The sequence below is a fragment of the Erythrolamprus reginae genome, chromosome 9 (genome assembly GCF_031021105.1).
Source record: "Erythrolamprus reginae isolate rEryReg1 chromosome 9, rEryReg1.hap1, whole genome shotgun sequence".
In the NCBI taxonomy this organism is placed as follows: Eukaryota; Metazoa; Chordata; class Lepidosauria; order Squamata; family Dipsadidae; genus Erythrolamprus; species Erythrolamprus reginae.
In genome coordinates, this window is record NC_091958.1 from 26977079 (window position 1) to 26993932 (window position 16854).

Below are 16854 nucleotides of genomic sequence, written 5' to 3' on the forward strand. Positions count from 1 at the left end.
ACTAGAGATATTCCTGTTGGGTATATTACCAGAGAAATTTAACAAGGAAGACATATATTTAATAGCTCCTGTGATTACAGCAGCTACAATTGCACTTGCACAAAAACAGAAAGCAACAAAAATTCCTCCTTAAGTAATTAAGAAAATCTTGGACTGTGTGGAGGTGAATAGACTGACAATGAAAATTAAAGACAGAGAAGATACAGAATACATGTATTATAAAGTATGGGTGAAATTTTATGATTGGATAGAAAATGAATAGGTACAGAAATTAAGTTAGAATGATTAAAGGGAAAGAAAATGGAGAATAGAAGATGATAGACCCAGGTGACATTAGATTTTGAGGAGGCAGCATTAGAATAGTGGTATATACCTAAAATACAGAAGATATAAACAAATAAAAATACAGAAGATATATGCATAGATGATATAGAAAGCAATGAGTTTAGAAGGGACACCGATAATTAAAAGACATACGGGCATATGTTATCAGTCTGTTAAATATAAGATGATTTATGATTAGAATCATTCTGGGAAAGATCAAGAGGGAGAAAGAGGAAGCAGAAAGGGAAGGGAGGAGAGAAGGAGTGGAGGGAAGTAAAGGGGAGAGAAGGCGAAAGAAGGTAGAAAGAGATGGAGATTGAGGGAGGGGAGTATAAAGAAATAAGGAAAAACAGACTGATAAATAGCATAAATAGGCGCAAAAATAGGATATTGATTCATGATAGATTGGATAAAAATGTATAATTATGCATGTATTGACATGTTTTATGGTATAAGCACAGATCAGGGTGTCCAGGGGGAAAGGCATTTTGAAATTCTCTGATATTTCCCTGACATTTCTCTGTAACTTGTGATCTATTTAAGGTGCAGTCGTAGATGACGTCATACCAAATGGCTAAGACATGGAGAAATATCGGTAGCTGAGGAAGCAAATTCTTGCCAGTTATGCTCATTTTTGCTTGACTGCCAGACAGCGCGGTCTTTTTTTTTTAACATGGTTTTTCCCTGACTTTTAAACATTTTAATAATTTGGTTCCCCCCACCCCCGATTTATTGTTTTTTAACCAATTCCCTGATATTTCCCAAACCGCTGATTTCCCTGATAATTCCGATTTCCCTGTTTTCCAGGTTTGTTGGACACCGTGACAGATGTGTACATGGAAATTGTGGAGAAAAAATAATAAAAAATCTAAAAATGTTATTTAATTTTATTTTATTAGATTCATCGGCTGCTCTTCTCCTCGCAGACCCAGGGCGACTTACAAAGGTAGAATGAACCCGTTGAGCCATTCCAAGAAAGGCAGCTCCAGCACCAAAAAAGGCAGTGACTCCAGTGCCACATCCAGAGGTGGTGGGCTGCTAAGGTGGAACGGGGACGTGTGCTCACCCCCGTGGCTCTGAGTGCTAGCAGAGTCCAGTGCAATTCTGCTACTGCACCTGGGCAGGGAGCGAAACCGCGCGCGGACACGCAGGGGCACCCGTGGCAGTCCAGGTGCAGTAGCAGAATTGCGCTGGACTCCACTAGCACTCAGAGCTGTGGGGGCGAGCACACGTCCCCGTTCCACCTTAGCAGCCCACCTCTGACGACAGTCACGCCCTCCAGGGAATTGGGAACTAATTGCTGCTTCTCCCCAGCTCAGAATGGTCAGCCCAGCTGCAGTGGGAAGATGCAGATACCCAGCCCCCAAGATAAAGGGCTTTTTACAGAGCCGACCATGGGTGCACACATGCCCAACATACGCTTATGAGTCTGGATGAAGTTAGGCGGGTAGGAGGTCAACATTGTTCTTTTGGACAAATTACGGGGCTTCGTATAGGATTCTTGTGTGCCTTCAGTCAGGCAAGGAATTAAACAGTATCTATTTAAACAATCGCTGGTCTGGATCTTCTTGTACAAAAATAAATTCTTCCAAGGGTGAAGAACAACCGGCTGTCCAACAACTTTTCTCACAAGTGTATACTACTGCAGTTCCAAATTCTATTGATGTATCTGCTAAAAAAAAAGAGAAGAGCCTGCATGTAAAATGGTAATTTATGAAAGTGTTGTCCTTCTAACAGAGGATCAATACAAACGTAAGATTAAAATTCAACCTCCCGCAATTAGCACCATAACAGTAGTCTCTCAAAAAATGCCCCAAAGGGTCATAGGTCTTACCTGATACACTCCTTCTCATAGGATGGAGCTAGCATCCAGGAATGGGTTGACCTCATCCATTCAGCCTATAGCAGGGATGGCGAACCTTTTTTTCTTCAGGTGCCGAAAGAGCATGTGTGTGCGCTATTGCACATGCATGAGTGCCCACACTCATAATTCAATGCCTGGGGAAGGCAAAAACAGCTTCCCCTGTCCCCCGGAAACCCTCTGGAAGCTGGAAATGGTCTGTTTCCCAACTTCTGGTGGGCCAAGTAGGTTCGTGTTTTGTCCTCCCCAGGCTCTAAAGCCTTCCCTGCAGCCAGGGGAGGGTAAAAACGCCCTACCCCATCTCCCTGCAGGCTCTCTGGAAGCCAAAAACAATCTCCCAGAGCCTCTGCGAGCCAAAAATCAGCTGGCCTGCACACACATGGAAGTTGGAGCTGAGCTAGGGCAACGGCTCGCGTGTCAGCAGGTATGGCTCTGTGTACCACCTGTGGCACCCATGCCATAGGTTTGCCATCACTGCACTAGAGCCTCCAGATACAACAGAAGCATGGATTATGGGATTATGGATGGGATTATGTAGATGCCTGCATGTAATTTGTTGAATGTCTTATGGCCACTTGCTCCAACAGAGCAGCTTGCAAAATATGATGTAAACTTAAAAACAAATCACCACATGACAGCAGCCCCCACCCCACCAAAACACATCAACACCAGATTTAAGAAGAACTTTTCAGAACTCTTAACAGATGTGCACCACCTGTATTTCTGGAATGGCTGTTCCAGTGGTTCAGGACAAGACTAAGTTTCTTGTGTCCCACAAGATGGTAACATTTAATAGAAGATAACCGACCTAAATATACTGGAGTAGGCAGAAACCAGAGGAGAGACGTGGCCCGAACAGCAGATTGACAAGGCATTTGCAAACAGAAGCAGCATAGAGGCAGAAGTGAGCGGAACTGCTATCCATTCTGAAGTAGAACCTCCAATGTTCTACTTAGCCTCTCTTCCCTATTTACACCACAGAAAGGAAGGAACACCCCCTTCCCCCAAAAAAGAAAGAAAGAAAAAGAACTAATTGCAAACCAAATTTTTAATTCCGGCTGCCTACCATTTTTTCTGGTCTTCAGCATGTTGACTAAGGCTGGCATCAGTTGGAATTCAAAGATTCTCCTACTTTTGCAGTTCTTACAGGGTGGGACTCTTGCCTGGAAGTCCTCAGGTAGGTGGGTAATAAATAAAGGTTGGCCATTCCAGGAGTATCTAAGAGGCAAAAAATCCCAAAACCTATTATTACCCCAAGCTAGATCAACAACTAGCTTGACCATCTGTATGAATATGATTGTGTATGAATGGTATGTATGCATATTGTCCCAATACGAGTTTTAGCTAGAGTTTTTTTTTCTTGACTTCTTTTTATTGTTGTTTGTAATTTCATATTGCAATTTTATTTTGTTGTAAGCCGCCCTGAGTCCTTCAGGATTGGCCGGCATAGAAGTCACATTAATTAATTAATTAATTAATTAATTAAAATAAGCTTCCATTTAGAAGAATCAGCTCCCTCCAGAGATTCGCACTCCTCGCCTTTTGCAAGAGTCTCAAGACTCATGTAGGTCATCAGGCATGGGGCAATTAGATCAAGTCCCCTTCCCTTGTTTATGAGATGTAATGTGTAGTTGTGAATGAGTTGGCTGACTGATTTTAATATATATGGGATTTTAGTAGTAATTTTAAATTAATTAGATTTGTTGTTATGTTGTTTTTTGTATTCTGTGAGCCACCCCGAGTCTTCGGAGAAGGGCAGCATACAAATCTAATAAATAATAATAAATAAATAATAATAATAATAATAATAATAATAATAATAATAATAATAATAATCTCTCCCTAGGCAGCTAAATAAAAAAATATAGAGTAAAAATATTTATGATAGCAGTAGCAATAGCGGAGTGGCACTTACATTTATATACTGCTTGCGCCAGTGTTTTACAGCATTCAGAGTGGTGTACAAATATCAGTGTATTTCCCCCAACAATCCTCATTTAACTGAGCTCAGAAAGATGGAAGACTGAGTCAACTTGAGCCCCGTCAAGACTGAACGTTAGGCTGTGTTTGCCGCAGAGGTGGGCTCCTCCCAATTTGCGTGACCTGGTAGCGACCGACCCGCTGGTGACATAATGACATCACAGACCCGGTTTGGTTGGTGCTGATCCCTGGAGGCCACCATCTTTTTTTTTTAAATTCAGAATTTTTTCCCCCTGGATTTCGCCCCCCTTCTGCATATGCACAGAAGCCAAGTTCCCAGCATTGTATATGTAGCCGCTATCTTGCTTTGGGCTTTTTTGGGGGGGTGGGGTGAGGATTTTAAAAAAATGTTTATTTTTGAAATCTCCTCCCCCCCCCTTTTTTTCTGCACATGCTCAGAAGCAGAATTTCTGGCACTTTGCATGTGATTGCAATCTTTAAAAAAAATTTACTTTTTGCCACTGTGCATGCATGTTTATTGGATTTTTGTGATGCAGCACAGATGTGCGCAAGTTGTACTGGTGAGCGAAGTGAGTGTGCATGTTAGTACATTGTATGTAACCTACTTGGGTGTTGCCATACAGTAAATTACAATGTTGGTTTGTAAAATATAAAGACTGTACCTTTAAGGTAATATTTCAAGCTAGCCACAAGAGGGCACCAACACTGTTCCCTTTGGGGGGGGGGAGTTCTTTGTTAGAGATACTGTATATTTGCCCTGAGCTGTATTCTTGCTGTGTGCGTGGTTTGTAAACTGTTAGAGTATAATATTGTTGATTCTTTATATAACTGTAAATAATTATATTATTGTATATACATTGATACTAAGTCAGAATCATTGTCTGAATAACCCACAACAACTTTGCTTAATATGTGTTGAAGGTTTCATTCCGAGACATACTAACAGTGTGCATTCACATTTTTGATTCCGGGTGAACAGGTTGTTAAATTATGTGAAGCCCACCTCTGCAAAGGACATCAATTGAGAACATTTTATGCTACACACCTTTGGCTTGTACATTATTTGGAATCCCTGATCTTGATTTATTGTTACAAGGACTTCCAGCTACACACACAGAATTTTTTTTGCTTTAGATGGTCCACCATTTAGTTTTGTTCGGTTCATTTGAGCCAACAGTTGGCATTTTTACTTAAGAAGGGGAACAGTCATATGTCGCCTCCAGTATCAGCACCCTCAGAAAGGACAGCAGTGAAATTCAAAGCAACATGCCAACTGGCAGTAACTGCTTTTAGCATTACCAATAGCAACAGCATTTTGACTTATATACCGCTTCATAGTGCTTTTACAGCCCTCTCTAAGCAGTTTACAGAATCAGCACATTGCCCCCAACAATCTGGGTCCTCATCTGACCCACCTCGGAAGGACGGAAGGCTGAGTCAACCTTTTCTTCATACTTGAATGTTTACAGCAGGTATATAAAACACTTGTCTGCTGAATGCTGCTATTTCCCTGAGATCCTCCCTTTCCCTTGCTAAAACGAAGCCTTCCAGGAACAACATTACACTATCAGAGGTTGAGCTGCCTTGGAGGAAAAATGTCTTAGCTTTTAAGAGCCTAAAAGTCTGCTCCCCATGATTTAGGATGCTCTCCTTCATATAGGTGTCATGGCTGAAGCATGGCTCGCAGCGTGAACCCCATTCCCAGCCAGACAAGAAGCAATGGGGGGGGGGGGGGGGAGAGAGAAATGAAAGGGAGGAATTGGGAGCAGGCCTCAAATAGCAATAGCATTTAGACTTATCTACCACTTCACAGTGCTTTTCCAGCCCTCTAAGCGGTTTACAGAATCAGTCTCTTGCCCCCAATAATCTGGGTCTTAATTTGACCCACTTCGGAAGGATGGAAGGCTGAGTCAACCTTGAGCCAGTGGTGAAATTTGATCTGCTGTACTACAGATGGCAGTTAGCTGAAGGAGCCTGCAGTGCTGCACTCTAACCACTGCACCACCCCAGCTCATGGGGATGCAAGAGAGCAGACTCAAAGCTTGTAGCTTTGCCAGGTGCCAATCTTTGCTTTCTTTGGAACTGGCTAGCAACTGGCATAACTGTGGTGTGCGTGAGTGTGTATTGGGGAAGGGAAGGGATTTGGATGTGTGAAGGAATGCTGTGGGAAATAAGGGAGTATGCGCACCAACAGGAACCAGAGGTGTCAAACGGAGCTGTCTTCCTGCCTGCAAGGGCATCCACCCTGGGAAAGGAATTTACAACCCTGCCAGAGGCCCCTGGTTTCCAAACCATTGGAACGATAGCTGACTGAACTGCTCCCAAAGGGGGGAGGGAGGGGGAAGAAAGACATTTAATTAGGCTATGTGTGGGAATCCATTAAATTAGCTTTGCTATTTCTGTATCCATGACAGCTCAGTAAATTGTATTCTTGGAAAACAAAGCTAGCCCAGGAGTCTTTATTTGCTGAACGGACCGTGTGGGACGATTGACAGTAAGGCTCAAAGATATTCTAAATTCTGGCTTATTTCCAAACACATTCAAAATGAAATAAATGGGCCTAGCCTACCTTAAGATCTGTTCCTGGCAGGAGGAAATTCTTTTCATGAATTTGTAAAATGTCTGGTTTCTCTTTCCAGCTTCACTCTTCTCATACTTCTCACCAGAACCATCAGGGGTGCAACTAAGTATAAGGGAGAGGCTGATATTACACCAATCACAACATTACTGCAATAGTAGCCAATTCAGAAGGGTTTTCTCCTCAAGAGAGAAAGTGAAAACTTTCTAGGACAGTGAGGCCAAACCTATGGCACAGGTGCCACAGGTGGCACACAGAGTCATATCTGCTGGCACATGGGCTATTGTCCTAGCTCAGCTCCAACATGCATGTGTGTGCTGGCCAGCTGATTTTTGGCTTACACAGAGGCTCTGGGTGGGTGTTTTTGGCTTCCAGAGAGCCCTGGGGTGGGGTGGGGAAAGGCATTTTTACTCTCCCCCGGCTCCAGGAAAGCCTTTGGAGCCTGGAAAGGGTGAAACATGAGCCTACTGGGCCCAGCAGAAGTTGGGAAACAGGCCATTTCCAGCCTCCAGAGGGATTTCTGGGGGGCGGAGGGAGCTGTTTTTGCCCTCCCCAGGCATTGAATTGTGGGCATGGGCACTCGCGCATGCACAATAGCACATGCACACACTCTTTTGGCACTCGAGGAAAAAAAGGTTCACTATCACTGGACTGGGATAACCACAGGGTGTGGTTAAAAGCCATGCCAGTAAGGTTGAAGCTGTGCCGGATTTATCCTACCTGAAGGGAGATTTATCTATACACTTTTATGCTGTTGACTTTATGATGGATCCTGATCATTTTTACATTTGTATTTTATTTATTATTATCTTCACTCAGTGAAGCAGTGGAAGTAATGTGCCAATGTCTGGAGGCTGTCAGGGTCTGGATGGTGCCAACAGGCTCAAGCTCAATCCAGACAAGACGAGTGGCTGTGGGTACTGCCTCCCAAGGACACGTCCATCTGTCCGTCCATCACCCTGGGGGAAGAGTTTTTGCCCCCCTCAGAGAGGGTTCGCAACTTGGATCTCCTTCTTGATCCACAGCTGACTTTAGACCATCATCTCTCGGCTGTGGCAAGGGGGGCGTTTGCCCAGGTTCACCTGGTGCACCAGTTGTGGCCCTATTTAGACAGGGAGTCTCTGCTCATGCCCTTATCACCTCGAGGTTCGACTACTGCAATGCTCTCTACATGGGGCTACCTTTGAAAAGTGTTCGTAAACTACCAATTGTGCAGAATGCAGCCAAGGTATGCCCATGTTTCTTCAGCACTTTGTGGACTGCATTGGCTGCCAATTGGCTTCCGGACTCAATTCAAAGTGTTGGTTATGACCTATAAAGCCCTACATGGCATAGGACCAGATTACCTGCAGGACCGCCTTCTGCTGCACGAATCTCAGCGTCCGGTTAGGTCCCACAGAGTCGGCCTTCTCTGGGTCCTGTCAACTAGACAATGTCGTTTAGAGTGTCCTACGGGAAGAGCCTTCTCTGTGGGGGGCCCGGCCCTCTGGAATCAACTACCCCCAGAGATTCGCACTGCCCCCACCCTCCTCGCCTTTCACAAGAACCTGAAAACGCACTTATGTCGTCAGACCTGGGGTCACTAGACCCCAGCCTCTGCCCAGTAAATGTATTGGATGTGATAGTATGCATGTGATTGTTGGATTTTAAATGACAAGTTTTAAGATAATTTTTAATTAACTATTCTAGTAATTGGCTTAGAAATGTTTTATATATTGTATCTTTTTTATCAAAATGTTGTAAGCCACCCCGAGTCCATGGAGAGGGCGGCATATAAGTCCAATAAATAAATAAATAAATCTGAATGGTCTGTGCTTTTGTGAACTGTTTTGAAGCCTAGAACAGAAAATTATCAATATTCAAATAGCAAGTCTCTTGAACATACTCCATTCTGTGCTGTACATTCTCCACATCTGCACAGCTGGCTGTCGCTTGGTACAAATTTCCCAGCTGCTCTTCGCAATCTGGAGAAAACTTTCAGCTTCGCCTTGACTCAAGCCTCACCTTGCTGACATCAAACGGTCCAGATCCACCTCCTCCCTCTGCTGATACTCCTTCAGAAGCCTCTGAGCATCACCCAGATCCTCCCAACAGAGGTAGTCTTCTTCCTCCACTACACTGATGTAGTAGGGCTGGAACTCCTGGGCGCAGCCGGAGGGCTTGGTTTGCTCTTCCCGAGTCACATCACCAAAGGCCCCTGTGTCCTTCCCCCCCAGGCTCATCCTCTGCAATAGAGCTGCACATTGGGTTTCTCTGGGAAAAGAGTTGGAAGTCCCACACAGCTCAGGTGGTGCCTCTCCCCAGTCATCTGCGCCACTGCACCAGTCTGTGGCTGCTCGCGTCCATTCTTGCTCCTGTCAAACCAAGGGATGCAGAAGTCATTTATGCAGAGTCGGATTCAAGCAATTATAAAGTAGTTGCTTGAATCCAACCGGCTGGAGACGTTCCCAGGCCTTGAAGAATCAGGATATTTTTATAGTCTTTCTTAATTCCAATATGAGCCATATTTGAGATGGACAGCTATATAAACCAATAAATAAATCTGGCTGGGCCCTTCTGCCTGCAGAACAGAGCCGTGCCTTGGAGCTCTTTATGCTTCTTTAACCCTGCTGCGCTGTTCAAAACCACTATACACTTGTTCTTTATTTTAAGTGCTTTTATTTGGTCAATTTGAAAACTTCTTTCCCTTGAAAACTAGGCTGAACATTTCTGCACACAATGAAATGAAAATTGAAATAAAAAAATAATACTTTTGGTTTATTTTGCTCATAAAATCCCCCTCCCTTTTTTTGTGATTTTCTTTTCAAATTTATAGATAGTTTAGCCTGCAAAATGCGTACAATTTTACTAAATTTGGTGTGGGATTACTAGTTTGAACATTCCTGATTATAAGAAAAATATAAATGAACTGAAAAAAAAAGATGCTTATTGGGTTTTTAAAATCAGAAATAAGGCCTCCTCCCCATTTTTCAAGCATGTCACTGTATAAATTTTTCTAGGCCCCTAATTCCAAATATTTTCAATAACTTTGGCATTGAATTACCAGTTTGAACATTTCTGAACATAATGAAATGAAACTTGAACTAAAAACTTTGATGCTTATTTGTTTATTTTGCACATAAAAGTCCCCCCCCGGTGTGTTCAATTATTTCAATTTATATTAAAAATATGCTGTTAAATTCAAAATTACATACTTGTTTTTAGTAAAATGGATTTCATTCATACAATTTGTTGTCTAGCTATCATGTGCTTGCTTTTCAAAAGGATATTCCCAATATTTCTAGCCAAATCTATATAAAAAGTGAAAATAATGGCACACAGCAAGGCCAAGGGGGGGTGGCCCTTTTGTGAGCAAAATAAACAAATAAGCATCAATTTTTTCAGTTCTTTTCTATTTTTCTTATGATCAGGAATGGTCAATCTAGTATATCAAAAATTTTGGGGGGGAATTCCTTAGAGATTTGTAGCCTAAAAAAATATAAACTGACACGAAATGCTCAAAAAATGGGGGGGCGGGTTGATCAAAATAAAAATATAATCATCAATTTTTTCAGTTCAATTTTCATATCATTATGTTCAGAAATGTTCAAACTACTTTCCCAGTGAAAAAGGTTTTCAAAAAGACCAAATTTAAGTACTAAAAAAATCTTTTTGGTCCAGGTCGTATACGACCCGAAACAGACTCAACGTGAGTTTTTTTGCCCAGAAAAAAGTTAGCATCCACCCTCCCAAAAACATTTTTATGATGATCAGCAATGTTAAATTTAGTAAATCAATGCCTAAGATATTAAAAATATTTCGGATTTGGAGCCTAAAAAAAATTTAAAGTGAAAATCGTTGCAAGCAGCTGGGGGGGGGGAGGCCTTATTTCTGATTTAAAAAACCAATAAGCATGATTTTTTTCACTTCATTTATATTTTTCTTATGATCAGGAATGTTCAGACTAGTAATCCCACACCAAATTTAGTAAAATTGTACGCATTTTGCAGGCTAAACTATCTATAAATTGAAAAAAAATCACAAAAAAGGGGGGCTTTTATGAGCAAAATAAACCAATAAGCATTATTTTTTATTTCAATTTTCATTTCACTGTGTGCAGAAATGTTCAACCTAGTTTCCAAGGGAAAGAAATTTTCAAATTGACCAAATATAAAGAATTTTCGGTTTGAGTCACACACTCAAAAACAGTACAAGTGTGACTTTTTTTGCCCAGCAAAAACTAAGCCCCCCCCCCCCCCCAAAAAAAAAAAAAGGTTTTAATAGAGAGAACTCCTGAAATGATGAAAAGTCATGAAATTTCAAGTTTCAGAAATGCAGGGAAAATTTTTTACAGGGTCTCAAACTTCGATTTCGAGTCTGAGCCTGATGATGGCAAATGTGATTTCACCGAAACGTCACAAAGACACTCAAAACCCAAACTCACAACAATCTACATACATATATCTGTGAAAATATACAAACACACATATGTGTGTGTGTGTGTGTGTATTGATGGCTAATGTGTCAAGAATACCAGGCTCCCCAGAGTTCTGTAGCATTTTTGGACTTGGCTTGGTCTAGAATGGTCACAGTTGCCCAATTGAAACTATGGTCAGCCTGCCCATACGTTGTGAAATTAAAGAGTTTTCATCATGTCACCTGACTTCTCCTTGGTGTTAATGAAATGGCATTCTGACCATTGATATTCTCACAAATTGGCCATCAATAGACCCACAAGACATTAGACATGCAAAAGAGACACTCAACAAGCCAAAAAAGGAACAAAAAGACCAAAACAGCTTCCTGTCAGCAATCAACACCCAGATGAGCCAAACAAAAAACTGCCAAACAAGCGAACAGGAAACAGCCCAACCAAAGAACCTCCAAAATAACTTCCACTGTTAGAAAATAAAAGCAAAACTCACTCTCTACTAGCACTGAGGATGTTACCTAGTTTGAGTAATGAAACATCTTCAAGAAAACCACCAAGTTGTGTAAGTGCCAAGGACCCCTCAAATATTAACAATATCGTGGAGAGAAACTCAATTAGATTGTCTGGGCCAATTTCAGCTAAATTTCAGGCTGAGGTTTAGTTTTAAGACAGTCTTTGTTACACTTGTCAATGACCTGTGGTGGAGCTGGGATGGCAAGAGACTGGATGGAAAGGAACCATCAATTCCTTTTTCTTTTTTGTTAAACTCTCTCTGAATTGTTTCAGCAAACAAAGGACATCTGCCAAGAGTGAAATATGCAAAATCCAACTGAAGCAGGCACCACGTTAAGCAAAAAACTTTAAAAAAAAAAGAATTAGGCATTTTTAAAAAACAATCTGAACATTTTTCAACCAATTATAATCTAACCAACACATTAACATAATGCTTTTGCTTCACAGAGAATGTTTTTCTGCCCTTGCACCCAGACTGGGAAGTTGATGTAAAAAGGCATGTTAGTCTTCCCATTAATATTCCATACTATACCGAGCCACATAGACAAGGTGCAGAGATATCATAAATATATTCTGATGAAGACTGCACATATTATCCTGCAGCATGTTGCAAGTTATCCTTGTGTTTCAACAGATTAATGTATCTAATGCTATCTCTCCCTATGTTTCACTGATATTTAGGGCTAGTTCAGCTACTAGTTCAGTAGCCATTAAATATCCCAATTCTAAGGTGAATTTCTTAATTGATAGTCACGTAAAGGCTTATACTTCTACATTAGAAGTTCCTCCACATTTAGAAAGCTGACCTGATCACATGCAGTTGGTTACAGAATATATTTTCTGTGGCCCATGTTACCTGTTTCCGTTTGTAGTCTTGCATTTCATTTTTTGGGACTTGCAAATACTGGGATCGTAACACCTTCCAGCTTTAAAAACATGGTACAGACAATAGCAAAAGAGACACAAATTAATGACAACAAAATTACTTCATAGTAACTTTACTAGGTTTGATGGTGTAGGGCAAAACCATAACCTGCATAAATCAAGATATTTCTGATTTCTATTCCTTTTCTGTCATGTTCTCACTGGGAGAATTAATGCAGGATGCCACCCGATTCTAAAACAGGTCTATTTCACTTTGCGCAGTATTCATGCAACATATGGTTTGGTTTATTACTGCAGATTACCCCAACAAAGTAAAAAATAAACTATGGGCTATAAATCACAATGTTCATACAGCATACTAAGCCATACAGGCAGTCCTTGCTTAATGATGGTAATTTCTATCATAAATCAAACCATGTAACTTCATCACTTGCAATTCTCAGAGTCTCAGTTGCCATGGATCATGGATTGTTAAGCAAGGATCTCACATGGCCATGATTTGCAAGCACAAGCAAAATCAGTGGAGAAGCTGGCAGGAAATCGCAAGTCCCATTCGGCTCACAGGGCCAGTTGGCAGGTGAGTGTCACAAGGTATGGGTAGGCAGGGGTGACAAGTGACAATTGACACTGAGGGTCAATTGCAGAATCGCCAAGGCAAGCTCTGCATTTAGCAGATTATTGACCAACATATGGGACCGATGTGGAATAAACCTCTCTACAAAGCTCAGTCTACCGAGCAGTAGTGCTGCTAACTACCCTGTTATATGCCAGTGAGATGTGGACTGTATACAGGAGACATGCTAGGCAACTGAACCACTTCCACATGACCTCCTTCCATAGAATCCTGGAGATCCGATGGCAGGATAAGGTGCCTGACACTGAGGTCCTCTCCAGACCAGGCCTGCCATCAATTCCTACCCTGCTGATGAAAGCCCAGACACACTGAGCAGGCCATGTTGCAAGGATGCCAGACCACCGTAATCCCCAAACAGCTCCTCTAGGGTGACCTGTCTAAAAGAAAGCGATTGCATGGGGAGAAAAGGAAGCAATACAGAGACACATTTGAAAGCCTCCCTGAAGTCTCTCAACATTGACACCACCTCCTGGGAAACCCTGGCATAAGACTGAAAAACATGGCGCATGCTGATCCACCAAGGTTGCCAGACCTCAGAGGACAGAAGAACGACCATAGCAGAAGAGAAGCGAGCACTCTGCAAAGCCAGAGCTGTAAATGCTGTGACAATGGTGCCCACACGTGTCTGCCCAACATGTGGCAGAACATTTCGTGCCCGTATAGGCCTCGCTAGCCAGCTATAGACACATCGCAGACAGCCCACAACCCGTTAGATGTCAAGGTCTTCTTCAAAGACGATGGAGGAACATCAAGCAGGGTTGCTGCACAAGCTTGGCCAGGCAAATGTGTGATAGGGAGTGAAGGCAGGGGGATGTTGTGTGGCAGGCTCATTGGGAGAAAAAGCAGTGGGAGTTGCTTATGGCAGTGATTTATGACCTTCCTCGCCAGTTTCCCCATTGGCTTTGCTTGTGGGAAGCCAGTTGGGAAGGTTGCAAACGGTGACCATGAGCTGCCTCTAAGGTTTAGGCAGGCAGGATTCCCTTGGGTCCCATTTGTTGGAGGTCAAGAGAAAGGGAGGGTCTTCTCTTTCTGCTCAAGATCCCCATAGACAATTGGTGGGCCACTTTGTGACACAGAATGCAGGACTCGATGGGCTTTGGCCTGATTCAGCAGGGCTCTTATGTTCTTATGAGCATGTGACTGTTGGATGCTGCAATTAAGTGACAGCTGGAGCTTCAAGGACCAGTTGCAGGTACCACTTGTTCAACAGTGTCACAATGTCTAACAGTTGCTGAACCAACAATGTTCATCATTTGTTGGAGTCCCTGAACCAAACAGCAGGAACTCTGGAATATTCTTTACCATTTGAGGTTTTAGGCATACCAGGAAGGTGTTCATCCCTTTCCCTCCTGCAAACTCTTTGCAATAGGAAGGATCTACTTTTGGAAAGTGAAGAAAATATAAAGAACTTGATAGAGTGAAGTATTACATTGCATTACTTCTCAGTTGCATACACAAATTTCAGTTAAACACAAGATGTTCTTCCCCTTAAAAGCAGAGATAAAACCCAAATTACCTTTCAGAATTCCCCCAGCATCTTTTCGTGGCACAGGCAAATACATTGATGACCCGGTGGTACTGGGAGTCTTCAAGGGGACAATAGATTTGCACCACGTGCAGCAAGCCAGCCCTACAAACCTCACAGGAGGGGTGGATCGCAGGGACCGAGAGCCTCCAATCCTAGGCGAAAAGGGAAAGAACCCAAAGTTGTTTAACCTTCAAAAAGGGATCTTTCTTTCTTTTGACTTTTTTCCTTCCCGTTATCAAGTAGTGCCACAAAAAGCCTCCAGGTATGCTGGCTAGCCTGCCCTCTAACCAGCTGAGCCAGGGGCAGGCCAAGTTGGCTCTTCTATGACTTGTGAACTTCAACTCTCAGAATTCCTGAGCCAATCATGCTAGCTCAGGAATTCTGGGAATTGAAGTCCACGTGTCATTGAAGAGCCAACTTTGCCTACCACTGAGCTGGGGTGATACCTGCAGAGCTGGGCTCTCGGCTACCTCCTTCCCCACCAATTGCCCGCGCCATAAAGCTGGACAGGTCAATTTCAGCCGAGGGTGTCAGGCTTGCTTCCATTCAAAGTTTAGGAAAGAAAACCCCCAACTCCATTTGATAGACATGAGTACTCTACAAGAAGTGATAGCAACAAAAGGAAAACAAGTTCTGAGTTAGAAGCGTGCAAGATGCATATACAAAGAAACCCCAAACCCGCCCTAGTGACACCCCCCCCCCCCATCCTTCCAAAGGTGGGCTGTTAAGGTGGACTGGTGACGTGCATTTGCTGGCTGGGGAATTCTGGGAGTTGAAGTCCAAATATCTTCAAGTTGCCAAGGTTGGGGGAAACTGTTCTATGACTCGTGGACTTCAATTCCCAGAATTCCTGAAGTAGCATGATTAGCTCAGGAATTCTGGGAGTTGAAGTCCACTTGTCATACAAGAGCCAACTTGGCCTACCCCTGTTCCAACAGGATCCTCACCAGTGCGTTTCCCCCCTCCCAAATACCAAATGGTCTCTCCCCTCCCCACGTTCCTATGACAGCGGAGGCAAGCAGGTCAAGAAGCGAAGCAGAGGCTGACAGGCCCACGGAGGACCTCGGCTACCCCACCCGATGCCGGTGCCGACATCTCCTCGCGCTCCGAGACCAGACCGGCGTCCCGCTCCACGGCCGCCTAAGCTACCGGACCCAGAGCGAGAAAGCGCGGCTGAACGGCGGAAGGAAGGCGGAGGCTCCCGAGGCCTTGCTGAGGCTTCAGGCGGGGCTCCCGCTTACTGTCCCAGCCGGAGTAAGAGGAACGGCCTCCAGGCCCCTCAACCTACCGGAGACCCGCCCAGCTTGCTGGCGACGCACTGTGACGGGAGTTCTTCGCCCGGCGGGACGGCAGCGTCCCGAAGCCCCAGCAGCACCCGGGCCGGAGCGGTCACCATGGCGCCTGGGGCCACCCACGTTGCGGAAGAAGTAGGACCACCGGAAGTGCCCCCAGGAGACGGCAGCCGAGAGCGGCCAAATGTGGGCGCGCGAAGCTGTTCCTTTCTAGCTAGAAACCGGGCTGCTGCTGCTGCGAGGACTGAAGATGCCGGGGAGCGTCGCTGTACGCGCCCAGCTTATTGGAAGGGAAGCCGCTTGGGCGGGCGGCCGAGAAGATGCGGTGGGTTGCTTCCTGGCTGGAAAGGGGCAGCGGGGGGTGGTCGGGGCAGCCCCTTTTCCAGCAGCCCTTTGCAGGGAAAGCCAGGAATAATATCAAAGTGATAGAATTCTTCATTGGCCAAATGTGATTGGACACACAAGGAATTTGTCTTTGGTGCAGATGCTCTCAGTGTACATAAAAGAAAATATCCATTTGTCAAGAATCATGAGGTATGACACTTAAATGATTGTCATAGGGGTCAAATAAGCAATGAAGAAACAATCAACATTAATAAAAATCTTAAGGATACAATCAACAGGTTACAGTCATACAGTCCTTTGTGGGAGGAAATGGGTGATAGGAATGATGAGAAAAAAACTAGTAGAAATAGAAGTGCAGACTTAGTAAAAAGTTAGACAGTGTTGGGGGAATTATTTGTTTAGCAGAGTGATGGCGTTCAGGAAAAAATGGGCATGTTTTTTCTAATTTCAGGCAGGCAAAGGTTGAAGAGGCAGATTCAAATCCGGTCCCATTTTGGGATGAAAGCCCCTCCTAAGCATCGGCAATGGAACATGATCTGCCG

At 43.6% G+C, this 16854-nt stretch overlaps 1 protein-coding gene across 3 annotated transcripts; it reads right to left on the bottom strand.

The window, feature by feature from the left end:
• Positions 1-1542: 1542 nt before the first annotated feature.
• Positions 1543-16209, bottom strand: PDCD2L (programmed cell death 2 like). Of its 3 annotated transcripts, none has more exons than XM_070760668.1 (7): positions 15964-16133; positions 14664-14827; positions 12485-12554; positions 8709-9058; positions 6696-6809; positions 3252-3403; positions 1543-1993 (listed from the first exon to the last, which is right to left on the bottom strand). In XM_070760668.1, the coding sequence occupies exons 1-7, from the start codon at positions 16069-16071 to the stop codon at positions 1863-1865; spliced, it is 1089 nt and encodes a 362-aa protein (XP_070616769.1). In that variant the 5' UTR covers positions 16072-16133; the 3' UTR covers positions 1543-1862. The 3 variants fall into 3 exon arrangements, with proteins under 3 accessions (XP_070616769.1, XP_070616768.1, XP_070616770.1); XM_070760667.1 differs by having other exon boundaries at positions 1543-1996; positions 15964-16131; XM_070760669.1 differs by lacking the exon at positions 6696-6809 and having other exon boundaries at positions 1543-1996; positions 15964-16209.
• Between the last annotated feature and the right edge of the window lie 645 nt (positions 16210-16854).

What these genes read in the sequence shown, in the direction of transcription:
- PDCD2L (XM_070760667.1), bottom strand. Translation starts at nt 16,071, where the DNA reads ATGGTGACCGCTCCGGCCCGGGTGCTGCTGGGGCTTCGGGACGCTGCC. An exon ending in AAGACTACAAACGGAAACAG is followed by an intron (nt 9,059 to 12,484) that starts GTAACATGGGCC and finishes TTGGTTTGACAG; the next exon opens with GAGCAAGAATGGACGCGAGC. An exon ending in GACCGTTTGATGTCAGCAAG is followed by an intron (nt 6,810 to 8,708) that starts GTGAGGCTTGAG and finishes CCTTATACTTAG; the next exon opens with TTGCACCCCTGATGGTTCTG.